This window comes from Lupinus angustifolius, chromosome LG18, assembly GCF_001865875.1.
Source record: "Lupinus angustifolius cultivar Tanjil chromosome LG18, LupAngTanjil_v1.0, whole genome shotgun sequence".
Taxonomy (NCBI): Eukaryota; Viridiplantae; Streptophyta; class Magnoliopsida; order Fabales; family Fabaceae; genus Lupinus; species Lupinus angustifolius.
Genome location: NC_032026.1, coordinates 12,075,276 through 12,092,460, shown reverse-complemented (window position 1 = coordinate 12,092,460; position 17,185 = coordinate 12,075,276). Strand labels below are relative to the sequence as shown.

Genomic DNA, 17,185 nt, shown 5'->3' with positions numbered 1-17,185 from the left:
ATTGAGATATAGATACAATCGCTAATGTACTTTTACTAGTAGTCTTCCTATGAGACCCAGTGTAAGTAAACTTTTACGTGAAGATCCAATATTCAAATGTATCTAAATTGAAAGTTGTAATTAAAGGGGAAGTTTCTATTAGGTAGTTGAGTAAAACTTTATAAAATCTCAATCATATGGTAAAGGAAGTGAAATAATAAAATTAGAATGAAAATATATAGTTGAATACAAAATTTAAAATTCTTATGCATTTTATCAAATTTAAAGGAAGTGTTTGCATAAATACGATAATTTGTTACTAAGAAAAATAGACCAAAATGCAAAACCCAATATTTATTTAACAAACTATTTTACGTAACTTGCCTTAAGTCAAAATTGCCCTTTGTCTCTCATATATTTTTCTTTATGTGTGTCTCTCTAATACATTAAAAGAGTGTAATATGAATGTATTATTACCGTAAATAAGAATTAAATATTTGTTTTCACCTATTTGTATCACTTATATTTTAAAAAGTTAATAACAATTAAATATGAATGATAAATAATAATATTAAAACTTTTATATTTTTTTCTCTTAAAAAAATCCAATCTGAAAATATAGAGTTCCTCGTCAACAACATTATTTTCTTTTCTTTTGAAAAGGGAAGACGACTTTATTGTTGGTAGTAAGGGAATGAGTTGTGCACAAAAATTAAAGAAACTTATGAGTCTGGAGGAACAATGCAATTTAATTATGTAATTTCCTCTTTATTCCTTTAGAAGTTATATAATAAATAAACATTTATTATCAAAATATATATAATAACCCAAATAATCATGTGAAAGAAAAATTAATTGAAGTATATAATTAAATATTAGTTTTAGTAAATGTGCAAATTTAATTATTTCTCATATTTCTTAATCGCGTGACAAAATTCAAAATGAAAATATAAAAAATAAATTTTATATTGAAGGAGAAATAACATAACTTTACTCCAAATTTGACAATTAATTACTAAATAAAATTAAATTAGTTATTTTTTAGGGACTAAAATCAAAACACATAAAACTAAATGAGTACATAATATTAGTTACACTAATATTTGTCATCTAAAACTAACAACATTAGCCAAATTGCAAAATATAAAGAAAATGAAAGAACTAAAACAAAAAAATTAAAATCTACGGACTAAAAGTCAGTATATTTACAGGACCAAAAACATATTTAGATTAATCCAAAAAAATTAATCTCACTACTGATTAATTATATCTGTTCAAAGACAAAAGGATAAAGTCTAAACCTTCACCGGAAAATAAATTTGCACCCTAATCAAGTTCACTCGGTTTAATTTATAAAAAAATTATTGTTAGAAAATGATATATGTTAACCTCTTCATTCTTCAAAGTGATATATTTAAAGTATTGAGAATTTACACGTTATAATTTATAAGTATTATAGTTACGAGATATAAAAAAATTGAGTCAAGGTGGGTTAAATAAAGGGTTGTGTAGTTTAATTTAATGAGAATGAAGTACTTGTGTAGTTTTAATCTCAAGCTAATGAAGAAAAATTAAAAAAGGGTTGATGCTAATAATTTAGAGTTTTCAACTTGTTCTTTTATGAGAATGAAACTTTGGTAACAATGGTAACTCACATAATTCGAATAAAGCATATCTATAAGTAAGTGTCCCACTACATCTTTAACTACAAATGCAAATAAGTAAAATCTACAAACTAACCTTTCAAGTTGCATTTACCGATGAAGCATTTGTTATAATCACATGTAGATAACGTAAAGATTATTATAGTTACAAAACAAAACTACAAGCGGCTACGTGTTAAATTCCACTACGTCTCATCCTTTTATACAATCTTCCAAGTTCCAAGTTCTAAGAGTTTTGTTTGGCTTTAGGATCCTTTTTAAATATTTATAAATTAGTTTGTTATTAAAATATTATTATTTATCAAAATAATGGGAGGAGAAAGGTAAAGTGATTTGGTTATTTTGATAAATAGATATTTTTAATGATGTTTTCATTTTGTTGAACTCGGTAAAACTACAAAAGTGTCTTAAATCCTGTTTAATTTTTTAAAAAATTTCTTATATTTTATTTTTTAAAAACGTTAATTTATAATATTAAATTTATTGAAGAAAAAATGACATTTATGCTTTTATTGAAAAATAAAATAATTTAACGTTGGTCTAGTAGTGTAAGGACTGGATCCCCAAGGTTGAAGGCCCAATTCTTGAGAGCAACATTTATTAGGAGAAACAGTCATGAACCCTAAATGAGTTAATTCCTTACTCCAAAAGCTAAGGAAATACATTTGATAATTTCAAAAAAAAGTTAATTTATTAATAAAAGAAATTAATAGTTAGATAACATAATTTAGTTTTTCTTATATATTACCATAACCAATAATCTTATTTCAAACTCTTATCTCATTACAACAAAAACCATCATTATCCTTCATAATAAATTTTATATATTTTATTACTTTTAAGTTATTATCAGTGCATTTATATCTTTTATTATTGGTACGTCACCTATTATATTAAATATATTGAATTAAAAAAGTGGGTCGACAAGAACAGTATTGCATGCCAGAATACTATTTATTATTATTCATATCTATATGTGCTGTTGTTAATATAGAAAAATGATAAACAATTTATATTTCCATTAATTATATTATCTCTAAAATTAAATTTATTTCATGCATAATAAATTTTATATCTTTTACTTATTTCTAATTTTTGCCTTTATAACTTTAATTTATGGAAATATTAATCTGTATTATTAAATTTATTGGATTATAAAAACGTGAGTAATGTTTACCAAATGCAAATATAAATAAATGATATTACTAACTATCGCCCCTGGGGCAATATGTAAAGACACAGCATTGTTAAGTTAATATCAGAAAACTTAAAATGTTAATTCTTAGCTTTTATAATATTTAATTTTCAAGATTAAATTTTCTCTATTATTCTATTAGAATATTACACATTATCAATGTTTAACAAAATCCTCAATAAAATAATAAATATGGAGAACATAAAATTTTGCATAAGAAATACTACCACCTTCGGCCCTCTTTATAAAAATAATTGGATAATTTCACGTAAATTAAGGGAAACGAGAATATTGCCAAAAATTGTAGGTCATTTTCCAAAACTTCTCATCATTAACGTTATTAAATCATCTTCTTTTTTATCATTAATATATTGGTCTAATGATGTACGATTGTTATAAGAGATTTTTTTTTTGTTGAGAGCCAATCAAACATCTCAAAAGTAATTAGCTGTTTATCAAAAAAGTTAAAGAAATATTATTGGTAGTACAAAATAATTATATTTTTTTTCCACTTAAGTTATTGAGTACATAAATGTATCTTGATTTTGTAAAATTTCCAGAAACAATAATAAACTGAGAGAGGAATTTTTTTCTTTCATTGTTACCTTTCTTGTGGATGTTGTTTTGGGATAAACTTCTCTACAATAAAGGAAGACCGTGTGGAAATATGCTCTTAATGATTGTGGGGTCTTTAAGCAATATGAGATTATTTGAGTGAGAGGAAGATCACTTGTCCTAAATGGTGTCTCTTTATGTCATAAGTCAATCAGATCAGAGTGATCTATTTTATCACTTTTTATTTTTAAAATTTTATTTTATCCATGTATTAATATATAGCTGACTTGAGACATGAAATGAGATACTATTAGAAACATATAACTCTTCCATTTCACTGATGCAAAGAACTGTAGCAACTTATTGGAGGGTTTGATATCTACAAACATAGGTATTAACTTGGTTGGCCATTTTAATTTGAGTGATTTATTTGTTGGACATTTTTTACAACTAACTTGATAGTTATTATATATTTGAACAAAAATAGTTTAACACTTTACTCCAAATATATCAACAATCAAATATATCAATAAATGAGATAGGCAAGTATGGTAACAAATATATTAGATTATTTACAAGGGCTATGATAGAGAAATTTGCCATCAAAACAAATCAGACAATTTAATAATAATATACCAACAACAATATTAATCTTTCTTAATCCAATAATCTATGAAATTATGTGTTCACAAACATATATCGGATATGTTACATGAAAAAAAGTTGTTCCTTTTTCTAATACAAACCTTCTGCTTTGGTTCCTTAATAATTTTCTTAAAACTAAAGGTAATAAATACTATCATTGTTCCTAATATATAATTTCATTATTTTTAATCATTACTTTTTTAATATTACACGAATTAATAAAGTAATAAACAAACATAAAAAATAACAATTAATACACTATTAAACATCTAAACCAACAAATAAATCGGGAAAAATGAAAATATGTAGTAGTTTGTTTTTGTATTACAAAATGTATTCTTTAAATAAATAACATTCCCTCCTAATAAATAAAAATAAGGAATTAACCTTTTTTTTATCATACATAACTGTCCTTCATAATAAATGATATTTACAAGAATTGAATTATTTATTTTTTAGTTGATCTAAAATCTAATACATACTTGTTATTTATAAAATATGCTTGTGACTATATCCAAGCAAACCAGAATCTGTTACCGCTTAATCCCTTTGGAGTGCGCATTACTTTGGGTTTTGAAGAACTATAAATTCTCCCCCTATCCCCATGAATTTGCTCATGCAAACTGTCCATCATATCAAGGTACTCATATCCACTCTATCCTTTTATGCTCACAAAATTTCAATGACCACTCCATTTTCATTTTTCCTCTCCCTCTTTTATCGTTATTGTACTTCTTTCTTTTACTATCTAGTTGGATACACATAACTTTCTGACTCGTTACTTCACTGAATTTTTGTTTTTATATGATTTCTATTTCTCCCATCTTCCCACTTCATTAACTATAATAAAACCACACGCTATAAGTTGAAAATTTAATATAGCACCAAGTTTATTCTGAGCTTTACATCAAATTAATTAATTATTGCTAATGCACTTTGCAGGTGAGTGACAAAGTTCTGAGCATCACACACCAAAAGATTGAAAACATTTAAAGCCCAATCTAAAATCAAATATTTTTTATACCAACATTCTTAATTCTCTTACCATTCTCAATTTTCTTTCAGTTTCCTCACTGTCTGGAACAAAGGAAAAACAATATGAACAAACAACAACATAGCCATGTGAGACTTTTCTGTCTCATTACCCTCTTCTCATCATCTTTCAGTGTAAGAACTTCTCTTAACTCTCATCATTTGTTTCAAATCATTTCAAAGTATCAATCTTTTCAATTGTTTCATCTCTATTATTCTCATTTCTGTAATGGGTATTTAATTTTTTTTGCCATCAATGCAGATCGGTTTTGCCACGGTGGCCGGAGAAGCCAAAAACCCTTTTACTCCAAAGGCTTATCTGATTCGTTACTGGGACAAAGAGATCCGTAACAACCTTCCCAAACCATCGTTCCTTTTTTCCAAAGCCTCAACGCTGAATGCCGTTGATGCGGCGGCGTTTGCTAAACTCGCCGCCGTAGACGGCGGTGCTGCACTCTCCACGCGCCTCCCTGAGTTCTGCGCCGCAGCGAAACTCCTCTGTTTCCCTGATTTGCGACCGAGTTTGGAAAAGCATGACAAAGACTCAAACTTTGTAAGTTACCAAGATAAGAACTTCACCAATTACGGAACGAGTCGACCCGGTGGGCTTGACTCGTTCAAGAACTACTCAGATGGATCGAATATCCCGGTGAACGATTTCCGCCGCTACAGCCGAAACTCCGCCGGCCATAACGATAGTTTCACCAGCTACGCAGGCGGTGGAAACGTCGCTGAACAAACCTTCCACACCTACGGCACCGGAGGCACCGGAGGCGCTGGTGACTTCAAAGTTTACTCCGATCATTCCAATGTCCCTGATCTCCGATTCACAGCCTACTCCTCCGACGCAAACGGAAGAACCCAATCCTTCACCGCATACTCCGAAGACGGCAATTCCGGTGAACAATCATTCTCATCGTACGGCAAAAACGGTAACGGCCCTGAGAACAAGTTTTCATCGTACGGAAAAGGCTCCAACGTTGTTGGTTCTGGTTTTTCCAATTATGCTGAAACCGCAAATGGCGCCAATGACAGTTTCACAAGTTATGGTTTTGACATGAACAACCCCACTATCAATTTCAATAACTATGCTGATGATGGAAACGGTGTTACTGAAACTTTCACTAGTTATCGTGATCAATCTAATGTTGGTGCTGATTCATTCACTTCTTATGCTAAAAATTCCAATGCTGCTGAAATTGGTTTTAGCAACTATGGCCAATCATTCAATGAAGGAACAGACAAATTCACAGGTTTAATAAAAAAAAAAAATTATTATTTACTATGCATATTTTTTAAGCATGTTTTCTGAAATTTTGGATTTCAGGTTATGGAAAAGGTGCTACTGGTGAAAGTAAAGTTGGGTTTACAACATATGGGGTGAATAACACGTTTAAGGAGTATAACAAGGAAGATGTTTCTGTCTCGTTTTCGAGGTATACTAAATCGAGTTCAAGTGGTTCAGTGAGTCAACGTGCTGCATCAGTGAGTGGCAGTTTGGTAAATAAGTGGGTTGAGCCAGGCAAATTCTTTAGGGAGAAGATGATGAAGGAAGGGACTGTGATGCCTTTGCCTGATATTAGAGATAAAATGCCGCAAAGGTCGTTTTTGCCCCGGAGTATTTTGTCGAAATTACCCTTTTCGTCATCGAAGATATCTGAGTTGAAGAAGATTTTCAAGGCTTATGATAATAGTTCAATGGAAAAGATGATGAAGGACTCTTTGGGTGAGTGTGAGAGGGTACCGAGTCCTGGTGAGACAAAACGGTGTGTTGGGTCAATGGAGGATATGATCGACTTTGCGACTTCGGTTTTGGGTCGAAATGTGGTAGCTCGAACAACCGAGAATGTAAATGGGTCAAAGAAGAATGTGATGGTGAGTAATGTTAAGGGGATCAATGGTGGTAAAGTCACACAATCTGTTTCTTGTCACCAAAGTTTGTTTCCTTATTTGCTCTATTATTGCCATTCTGTGCCTAAGGTTCGGGTTTATGAAGCGGATCTACTTGACCCGAGTACCAAATCCAAGATTAACCATGGTGTTGCTATATGTCACTTGGATACCTCTATTTGGAGCCCCACCCATGGTGCATTTCTCGCTCTAGGGTCGGGTCCAGGTCAAATTGAAGTGTGCCATTGGATCTTTGAGAATGACTTGACTTGGACAATTGCTGATTGAGAAGATGGTTCTACAACAAACAACATAAGGAACAGTTGCTAAGATAATTTAGCAGTTGGTTCTATGCCACAAATAGTTTATTTCAATTTGGAAATTAGTAATGTATTTTTTTAATAGAAAAGCTATTTAAGTCATGGTTTACATTTGGAAGAAGGTATATTTATATGATTGTTATTACTTATCAAATCATTATTATAGCTTGGGTTCTGAAAGTGTTTATGGCTTCCATAATGATTGGAGGCAATGAATCAAGCAATGGCTTTTATTTTATAACTATCTATGAGTATAATTTTAGTACCTTTGTAATACTTCTATTTAAGAATAGATGATGATTGAAAATGAATGATGAATGATGCAATAATAGTGTAAAAAACTTTTGCATTGTCATTATATACATCTTTTCTCTTTATTATTTGTGTTTATGGTTGGTGTGTTTGTTTGGACTCAATAATTATTGATTGGTATTGTTGGGGGCACTGATTAGAACAACACTCCATGACAGAAGAAAAAGAAACATGATCGAGATTCTACATGTTGATAAATATTAGAGGGGGGAGAATAATTAGAACTTAGAAGGACGCACAATTGAAATTTCCACATATATATACAAAGCCATGTGAACTAAAAGATGGGGTGGTCCTTAAAGCACACAAAACTTGCTCTGTATTGGTGTGACAAAGTTCACGAGCCAGGAATTGTTGGCCAATGTCCAAATAAGAGTAATAGGAGAAAAGTAGTAGCATAACAATAATTTGAGTATGTCCACGTGCCTTGTGGCTTCTAAGATTAACTCCAAATTTGAGGATAAATTGGTGATTTTGTTGCTTCTCAAGAATCTCAATGGGAAATAGTCAAGATGATTTAATATGTATATACCGATAGTATAATGGTTTTTTATATTGTCAGCAATTATCTACTATTGATTTATTCGTTAGGGTTCATTGATGAAGTTGAAAGAAAGAGGGAAAGAAAGTGATGAAAAGAATGGAATGTGATTGAACTCTACTTTTAGAAAATGTAGGTTGGGATTAACAACCAACCTAACTACCTCATTCTATTAATAGAAACTTTGGTTACAACAAGGCCCAACTTATCACATTCAAGGCCCAATTTATTCTATACTACAAGCTATGGAATTATACAAACAACTTAACACTCCTCCCTAATTCAAGCTTAATAAACTCATGACACCAAGTTGCCTTCTTTGCTTCTCAAACATTTCTCTTTGAGTGCCTTTGTGAAGATGTCGGTTTGCTATTCCAAGGAGGTGCAGAATTCTAACTCCAAGTTGTCCTTCTCCACTTGATCCCTTAAGAAATGGTACTAAGTGTCTATGTGTTTGCTACGCCTATGAAAAACAGAATTCTTGGATAGATTGATTGTTGATTTATTGTCCACGAATATCAGCATTGATTCATTAGCATTCACTCTTATCTCATTGAGCAGAGACTGCAACCATAGGCCTTGGCAAGCTCCTAAGCAAGCAACAATATACTCCGCTTCACGGGATGAAAGTGCCACAACTTCTTGCTACTTCGAGCTCCAACTAACTCATGCATTTTCGAATTTGAACAAGTATCGAGTGGTGCTCTTTCTATCATCCTTATCTCCACACCAATCATCATTAGTATAGCCATATATTGCCTTTTGTTTCAACTGTCCGGCTTTAGGAAAAAAGCACACCATAGTCTAGACTTCCTTTCAAGTATCTAAGTAGTCTCTTGGCTCCTTGCATATGTGAGGCTCTAGGATCTTCCATGTGTCTACTAACTACCCCAACTCCATAAGCTATATCTGGTCTGGAGTTATACACATACCTCAATGACCCAATTATTTGTCTGAATAGTGTTGGGTCAACTGATTCTTCTCCAAGACTTCCTTTGCACAGGGTGTTACCTACTTCAACTGGTGTTATAACAGTGTTACATTCGAGCATCCCAAATCTTTTAAGTATTTTTGAGATGTTTTTCTTCTGGTGCATCAGAATTCAACTTCTAACTCTTGTGAATTCAATCCCTAGGAAGTATGCAAGTGTTCCTATATCTGACATCTCAAATTCCTGCTTCAATTTTGTCTTTATGTCCTCTATTGCTTCATTGTTGCAGCTTGTGATCAAAAGATCATCCACATATAAGCATATTACTATTGATGCTTCAGTGGATGCTTCTTTGATGTAGATACCATGCTCATTTTTGCATCTAGTGAGTCCTTGTTTCAGAAAGAAGCCATCGATTCTCTTATTCCATGCCCTTGGTGCCTGTCTAAGTCCATATAGAGCTTTATGCAGCTTGTATACCTTCAACTCTTGTCCAGGAATTTCGAATCCTTGAGGTTGGGTCACATAAACCTCTTTGTCCAAGGACCATTCAGAAAGGCTGATTTTAGATCTAGTTGGCTAAGAGACTAGTTTAGTGAGCTTGCAATTGCCACAACAAGTCTCGCAGTTTCAATTCTTGTAATTGAAGCAAATACCTCATAAAAGTCTAAGCCTGGTCTTTGCAATAAGCCTTTTGAAACCAATCTAGCTTTGTGCTTAGACACTTCTCCATCTGGTTTTACCTTCACCTTATACACCCATTTGACTGAAATCGCCTTCTTCCCTTTAGGTAGTGTTGTTAGTTCCCAAGTATTGTTTCTTTTGATTGATCCAATCTCCTCCTTCATAGCTTCTACCCAACAAGTCTCTTTTATAGCTTGTTCAAATTTAATTGGTTCCATTTCAGCCAGCATTGCCATGTGTACTAAATCACCATTTATTGTGATTGCAGTATCAAAAAATACCTCATAGTCCCTCAATCTAGTTGGTGGTTGCATTTGTCTTTGAGGTCTATTACTTGTGTCACTGATATGCTCATAATGTACAACATCCCCTTGTGGCTCATGAGTCTCTTCTAGGTTCATTTGACCCACTTTATCTGAGGAAGTTCTTGTTGAATGCCAATCCCAGGCTTGAGTCTCATCAAACTTGATGTCTCTGCTATACAATGTGGAGTTAGTCTTTGGATCAAAGACTTTGTAGGCTCTTGTTGTATGATATCCTAGGTAAATGAGTTTTTCTCCTTCATCATCCAATTTCTTCCTTTTGTTGTCTAGTATATGCCTCAAGCAGATTGACCCAAAGACCATCAAATGCTTCACATCTGGTTTGTTTCCTGAACAAGCCTCTTCATGTGTTGTTCCTTTTAATCTTTTTGTAGCACTTCTATTCGCAACATAGGTTGCAGTGACCACTACTTCCCCCCAAATCTATTGGGTAGCCCTTTTGTTTTCAGCATCCCTCTGACCATGTTCATGAGGGATCTATTAACTCTTTCAGTTGTGCCATTATGTTGAGGTGTATATGGTGTTATCACTTCATGCGTGATACCTTCTTTATTGCAAAAATCATTGAATTCTTTTGAGACATACTCCCCTCCTCCATCACTTCTTATTAGCAATAATCTTCTTCCACACTAATTCTCAACAAGTGCTTTGAAGCTTGTAAATATTTCAAACACTTCACTCTTCTTTTTAATCAAATAGATCCAAAGCTTCATGTGAAGTCATCCTTGAAGGTCACGAAGTAACTGTTTCCTCCAATGGATTGAACTTCCAATGGACCACATACATCTGTGTATACCACTTCCAGAGGTTTGCTCGTTTTTGTTGAGACCTATGATGTGAAGGTATTTCTAGTTTGTTTGCTTATGATGCAATCTTCACATATATTGGTGGAAAGGTTGATCTCAGGTAGTTCAGTCACCATGTCATCTTTGCTTAATGCCTCTAGGCTCTTGAGATTAAGATGACAAAATCTTTAGTGCCAAGTTCTTGTTTGATCAGCTACTTACTTCATGCAATTGTGATCACTAAGGTGAATTCCTATCTGGAAGGTCCTGTTGATGGAGAGTGAAGCCTTCAAGATTAGTCTACCTTCATTGTTGAAAATCTTGAGGACTCTATCTTCCATTCTCATCTTATAGCCCTTTTCAAGCAGTTGTCCTAGGCTTATGAGATTATTTTTCATCCTAGGCACATACAACACATTTGTAATGCTAGAGACTGCACCATCTTTTCTTTTAATCAAAATCTTGCCTATTCCTTCTGCATTAATAGAACTGTCATCTGCAAACTTGACTCTGGTCTTTATTGAATTATCAAGAGATGTAAACCATTCTCTATGTCCAGTCATGTGATTGGAACATCCTGTATCCAAATACTAGTTGTCTGATGATGAGTGTTGGTCCTGCTTGGTTGTGATCATCATTAGAGCATCTTCTTTTGGTTCAATCTCTGTTAGTTCTGTGTTGGAGTTCTCAATTTCAATTTCATCTGAGATTGAGTCCACTTCTTCAGCCATTAGCAATACCTCTTCTTCAGATTCTTCATCTGTTGCTAATCTAGCTTCTGCTTCCTTGTGCCACCTTTTAAGCTTGCATTCAGATGCAAAATGACCCCACTTGTTACAATTGTAGCACTGGATCTTGCTCTTATCTTTCTTCTTCTTTGCATTGAGATTACTCATTCTCTTTGCATTTGCATTTCTTGACTCAATATCATGACTCAAGTTAGATGTATCATACATGTGAGTTTCATGATCAGACTGATTTATTTTAGCAGCATCACTACTATTCTATCCATGCCATTTTCCACTGGTTCTGTTGTGTCTTTCCAGTTGAGTAAGATTACCTTTCTTCTTGAATTGTACACTTAAGGCTTGCTGAGTTTGTCTTTCAGTTAGCCTTTCCAAGAACCTTTTCTCATGTGTTTCCAATGAACCTTGGAGCTCATCAATTGTTAGGAATTCTAAGTCTTTTGATTCTTCAATTGCCACTACTACATGATCAAATTTGGAAGAGAGGGTTATGAGTATCTTCTCAACAATGCCTTGATCATCCAATTTTTCTCCACTGCTCCTCATTAAGTTGGTCAAGGCACGAATTCTGGTGAAATACTCTGAGATGAATTCTTGATCTTCCATCTGCAACAACTCAAATTGTCTGCGCATCATTTGCAGCCTGACTTTTTTTTACTTTCACTCCACCTGAGTAGCATTTGTCAAGGATCTCCAAAGCTTCTTTGGCAGAGGTTGCAGATGAGATTTTTTCAAAGTTTGCCCTGCCCACACATTGGTGTATTAGAAACACTGCCTTATAATTCCTCTTCATTGCATCCCTATACTCTAATCTTTGTGCTTCTGTAGGATTCTCATTGAGTGGATGAACTCCAATCTGCACCACATCCAAGCACTCTTGGAACCCGAAAATGGCCCTCATCTGGATGCTCCAATGATCAAAATTCTCCCCATCAAGAATGGGTAGGTTCATCACAAATCCACATGAAGTAGTCATCTTCTTCTTTCTACTTAACAACTCTTTATCTCCAAGTCCTTGATAGATCACTAGTGTGAGCTTCACTTCTGAAGTTTCTTTCACCATTGTAGGCATCACCACATGCTTCTTTGATCTTTATGCCTCTAGATACCACGGTTAGAATTATATCTCATAGATGAAGTTGAAAGAAAGAGGGAAAGAAAGTGATGAAAAGAATGGAATGTGATTGAACTCTACTTTTAGAAAATGTAGGTTGGGATTAACAACCAACCTAACTACCTCATTCTATTAATAGAAACTTTGGTTACAACAAGACCCAATTTATCACATTCAAGGCCCAATTTATTCTATACTACAAGCTATGAAATTATACAAAAAACTTAACATTATTAACTATCATTAACTCTCAAACAAAAGTGATACAAATCAATGGTGGATGATCTGCTGACAGTGTAAAAAACTTTACACTGCTAATGCATAGATTTTAAGCTCTAGTTAATAATAATACCATGAATGAAATTGTATATATAGTTTATAAATGATGTAAAAATTTGATGTAACAATTATATTTAAATTCGTATTGGAAATCACATTAAAGAAAAATGAAAGAAATAAGAGGTGGAATTAGAGTAATAAATAACAAGTTGTAAAATGTAGTATATGTGTGTTGAATTTCTAAAATATTTGAAAAATATTAAAAAATTAAAACATCAAAAAATACAAAATGGGAAGATATTAGCATTTTCTATATACACCAATAAATGTAATGTTGAAAAACAAAGGACCTGGGTCCTATGTTAAAGAAAAATCCACTCAGAAGTATAATTGGACTACCAATACAAACTTACCAGTTTTTTTGGGTAAATTGAAGTGTGATATGGAGACATATTAGAAAAAACTTATGCTAAACCTATAAGGTAAACAAAGAGCCAGTTCAATTTTGTAGAGATGCAAAAAACCTAGCAATTGTGCCTTTGCCCACCCCATTTAAAAAATTGCTTCCTCCTTTTTTTCATCTATTTTTTTGGCCTGCCAAACTTTGTTTAGGCCTTGGACTGAATTTGTCACATATGCCCTATCAAATGATTGGTTAATTACTATGAGCGATATTTATTGGGAGGGGCAGCCATAAACCCAAAATATGACCAGTTCTTTACTAAAACAGGTGATGAGATATCATTGGTAGTAGAAAAAAATGGTTGGCTAATTAATATAATCATCTATTGAATTCTTTGCTACTGATGCAGACTTTGTTTATCCATACTTGTCATAGATTCCAATTATCAAATTATCCATGCTGTTAGAGAGTCTTCTCATAATTTGGTTTTACATAAGGCCTTTTCATTCATAATTTAATATTATATGATTTGAAAATTTCAAACAATAAAAGTTTTCCTTGCAACCACTATATATAAATTATTGAACATATATTTTCAAGGTGGCACTCCAAAATCTTGACTTGCTAACTGGTGTATTAGTTTGAACATTGAATTGGGTCACTGATTAATGCATTGTGCATGAGCAACGATGAAAGCGAAAGCACAACGGTACCATGATAAAAAAAATCAACTTCACAAAAGTGGATATAATGGGTACATAACAGAGAGTTATTCGTGTATTTGATTAAGGAAATAAAGTACCAAAGTATGGGGAATTGGTGCTTATGTCAAACCAGTATAGTCTGAACTTTCCCTTTCAAGTTAAACGTTAATGCTTAATTTCTTCAGAACCGTTAAGAAAAAATAGCATGCAAAATTTAATGCACTTTAATAAAGATAACTCAAGGTCATTAAACGTAATCTATGGTTAATGGCAAGCTTCAGTTAATTAATAGTAGTTACTAAAATCAGATTCAGGTAGTAATACATTATAACTTGTTTCAAGAGATACCTTGATACTTTATACGTACAAAAAAACACTTATTTTATGATAAAAAATATTGCCACTAAACCTATTTACAAACAAGGTCAACATAATTAATAAATAATGAGCTTCTTAAGTATAATATTAAATTTCATTTTGAAAGGGAAAGTAGATTATCTTTATAAATTCTCATTCTATTAAATTCCTTGAGTTCTTACTTATAAACCTTACTTTATTTTTATTATTTTTTTACTACTAGGAGATTACTAACTTATTCTCATTTCTTGTTTTTTTTAGAAGGTAGAATGCACTTAGCTATCTCCAACTTTAATTTTGGAACTAAATTTTCACCTTGGTTCAATTTAACACATTCTTTTTAAAAAGAAGTATGAAGAAGTTAGCAACCCCTGTATACATAGATTATTGTGGTTAAGCCCAATTTTCTATTTTATAAATTGTAAATAAAAAACTTTAGCTTTCATTTTTAGTAGTATTTTATAAAGCAATTTAATTTCCCCAATACATTGTCTTAAGCCCAAAATAGGTGATGTATTATTTTTCATCCTAGGCACATACAACACATTTGTAATGCTAGAGACTGCACCATCTTTTCTTTTAATCAAAATCTTGCCTATTCCTTCTGCATTAATAGAACTGTCATCTGCAAACTTGACTCTGGTCTTTATTGAATTATCAAGAGATGTAAACCATTCTCTATGTCCAGTCATGTGATTGGAACATCCTGTATCCAAATACTAGTTGTCTGATGATGAGTGTTGGTCCTGCTTGGTTGTGATCATCATTAGAGCATCTTCTTTTGGTTCAATCTCTGTTAGTTCTGTGTTGGAGTTCTCAATTTCAATTTCATCTGAGATTGAGTCCACTTCTTCAGCCATTAGCAATACCTCTTCTTCAGATTCTTCATCTGTTGCTAATCTAGCTTCTGCTTCCTTGTGCCACCTTTTAAGCTTGCATTCAGATGCAAAATGACCCCACTTGTTACAATTGTAGCACTGGATCTTGCTCTTATCTTTCTTCTTCTTTGCATTGAGATTACTCATTCTCTTTGCATTTGCATTTCTTGACTCAATATCATGACTCAAGTTAGATGTATCATACATGTGAGTTTCATGATCAGACTGATTTATTTTAGCAGCATCACTACTATTCTATCCATGCCATTTTCCACTGGTTCTGTTGTGTCTTTCCAGTTGAGTAAGATTACCTTTCTTCTTGAATTGTACACTTAAGGCTTGCTGAGTTTGTCTTTCAGTTAGCCTTTCCAAGAACCTTTTCTCATGTGTTTCCAATGAACCTTGGAGCTCATCAATTGTTAGGAATTCTAAGTCTTTTGATTCTTCAATTGCCACTACTACATGATCAAATTTGGAAGAGAGGGTTATGAGTATCTTCTCAACAATGCCTTGATCATCCAATTTTTCTCCACTGCTCCTCATTAAGTTGGTCAAGGCACGAATTCTGGTGAAATACTCTGAGATGAATTCTTGATCTTCCATCTGCAACAACTCAAATTGTCTGCGCATCATTTGCAGCCTGACTTTTTTTTACTTTCACTCCACCTGAGTAGCATTTGTCAAGGATCTCCAAAGCTTCTTTGGCAGAGGTTGCAGATGAGATTTTTTCAAAGTTTGCCCTGCCCACACATTGGTGTATTAGAAACACTGCCTTATAATTCCTCTTCATTGCATCCCTATACTCTAATCTTTGTGCTTCTGTAGGATTCTCATTGAGTGGATGAACTCCAATCTGCACCACATCCAAGCACTCTTGGAACCCGAAAATGGCCCTCATCTGGATGCTCCAATGATCAAAATTCTCCCCATCAAGAATGGGTAGGTTCATCACAAATCCACATGAAGTAGTCATCTTCTTCTTTCTACTTAACAACTCTTTATCTCCAAGTCCTTGATAGATCACTAGTGTGAGCTTCACTTCTGAAGTTTCTTTCACCATTGTAGGCATCACCACATGCTTCTTTGATCTTTATGCCTCTAGATACCACGGTTAGAATTATATCTCATAGATGAAGTTGAAAGAAAGAGGGAAAGAAAGTGATGAAAAGAATGGAATGTGATTGAACTCTACTTTTAGAAAATGTAGGTTGGGATTAACAACCAACCTAACTACCTCATTCTATTAATAGAAACTTTGGTTACAACAAGACCCAATTTATCACATTCAAGGCCCAATTTATTCTATACTACAAGCTATGAAATTATACAAAAAACTTAACATTATTAACTATCATTAACTCTCAAACAAAAGTGATACAAATCAATGGTGGATGATCTGCTGACAGTGTAAAAAACTTTACACTGCTAATGCATAGATTTTAAGCTCTAGTTAATAATAATACCATGAATGAAATTGTATATATAGTTTATAAATGATGTAAAAATTTGATGTAACAATTATATTTAAATTCGTATTGGAAATCACATTAAAGAAAAATGAAAGAAATAAGAGGTGGAATTAGAGTAATAAATAACAAGTTGTAAAATGTAGTATATGTGTGTTGAATTTCTAAAATATTTGAAAAATATTAAAAAATTAAAACATCAAAAAATACAAAATGGGAAGATATTAGCATTTTCTATATACACCAATAAATGTAATGTTGAAAAACAAAGGACCTGGGTCCTATGTTAAAGAAAAATCCACTCAGAAGTATAATTGGACTACCAATACAAACTTACCAGTTTTTTTGGGTAAATTGAAGTGTGATATGGAGACATATTAGA

The 17,185-nt window shown here is 32.8% G+C and overlaps 1 protein-coding gene across 1 annotated transcript; it reads left to right on the top strand.

The window, feature by feature from the left end:
- Positions 4,938-7,515, top strand: LOC109332933 (polygalacturonase 1 beta-like protein 3). Its single transcript, XM_019568101.1, has 3 exons — positions 4,938-5,205; positions 5,333-6,323; positions 6,398-7,515. Exons 1-3 carry the CDS (start codon positions 5,137-5,139, stop codon positions 7,246-7,248), a joined length of 1,911 nt encoding a protein of 636 aa, XP_019423646.1. The 5' UTR covers positions 4,938-5,136; the 3' UTR covers positions 7,249-7,515.

Bases quoted from the DNA above. Each gene is read 5' to 3' on its own strand.
- LOC109332933 (XM_019568101.1), top strand. From the start codon at position 5,137: ATGAACAAACAACAACATAGCCATGTGAGACTTTTCTGTCTCATTACC. The intron at 5,206-5,332 runs GTAAGAACTTCT...CCATCAATGCAG, and splicing joins TCTTCTCATCATCTTTCAGT to ATCGGTTTTGCCACGGTGGC. The intron at 6,324-6,397 runs GTTTAATAAAAA...TTTGGATTTCAG, and splicing joins AGGAACAGACAAATTCACAG to GTTATGGAAAAGGTGCTACT.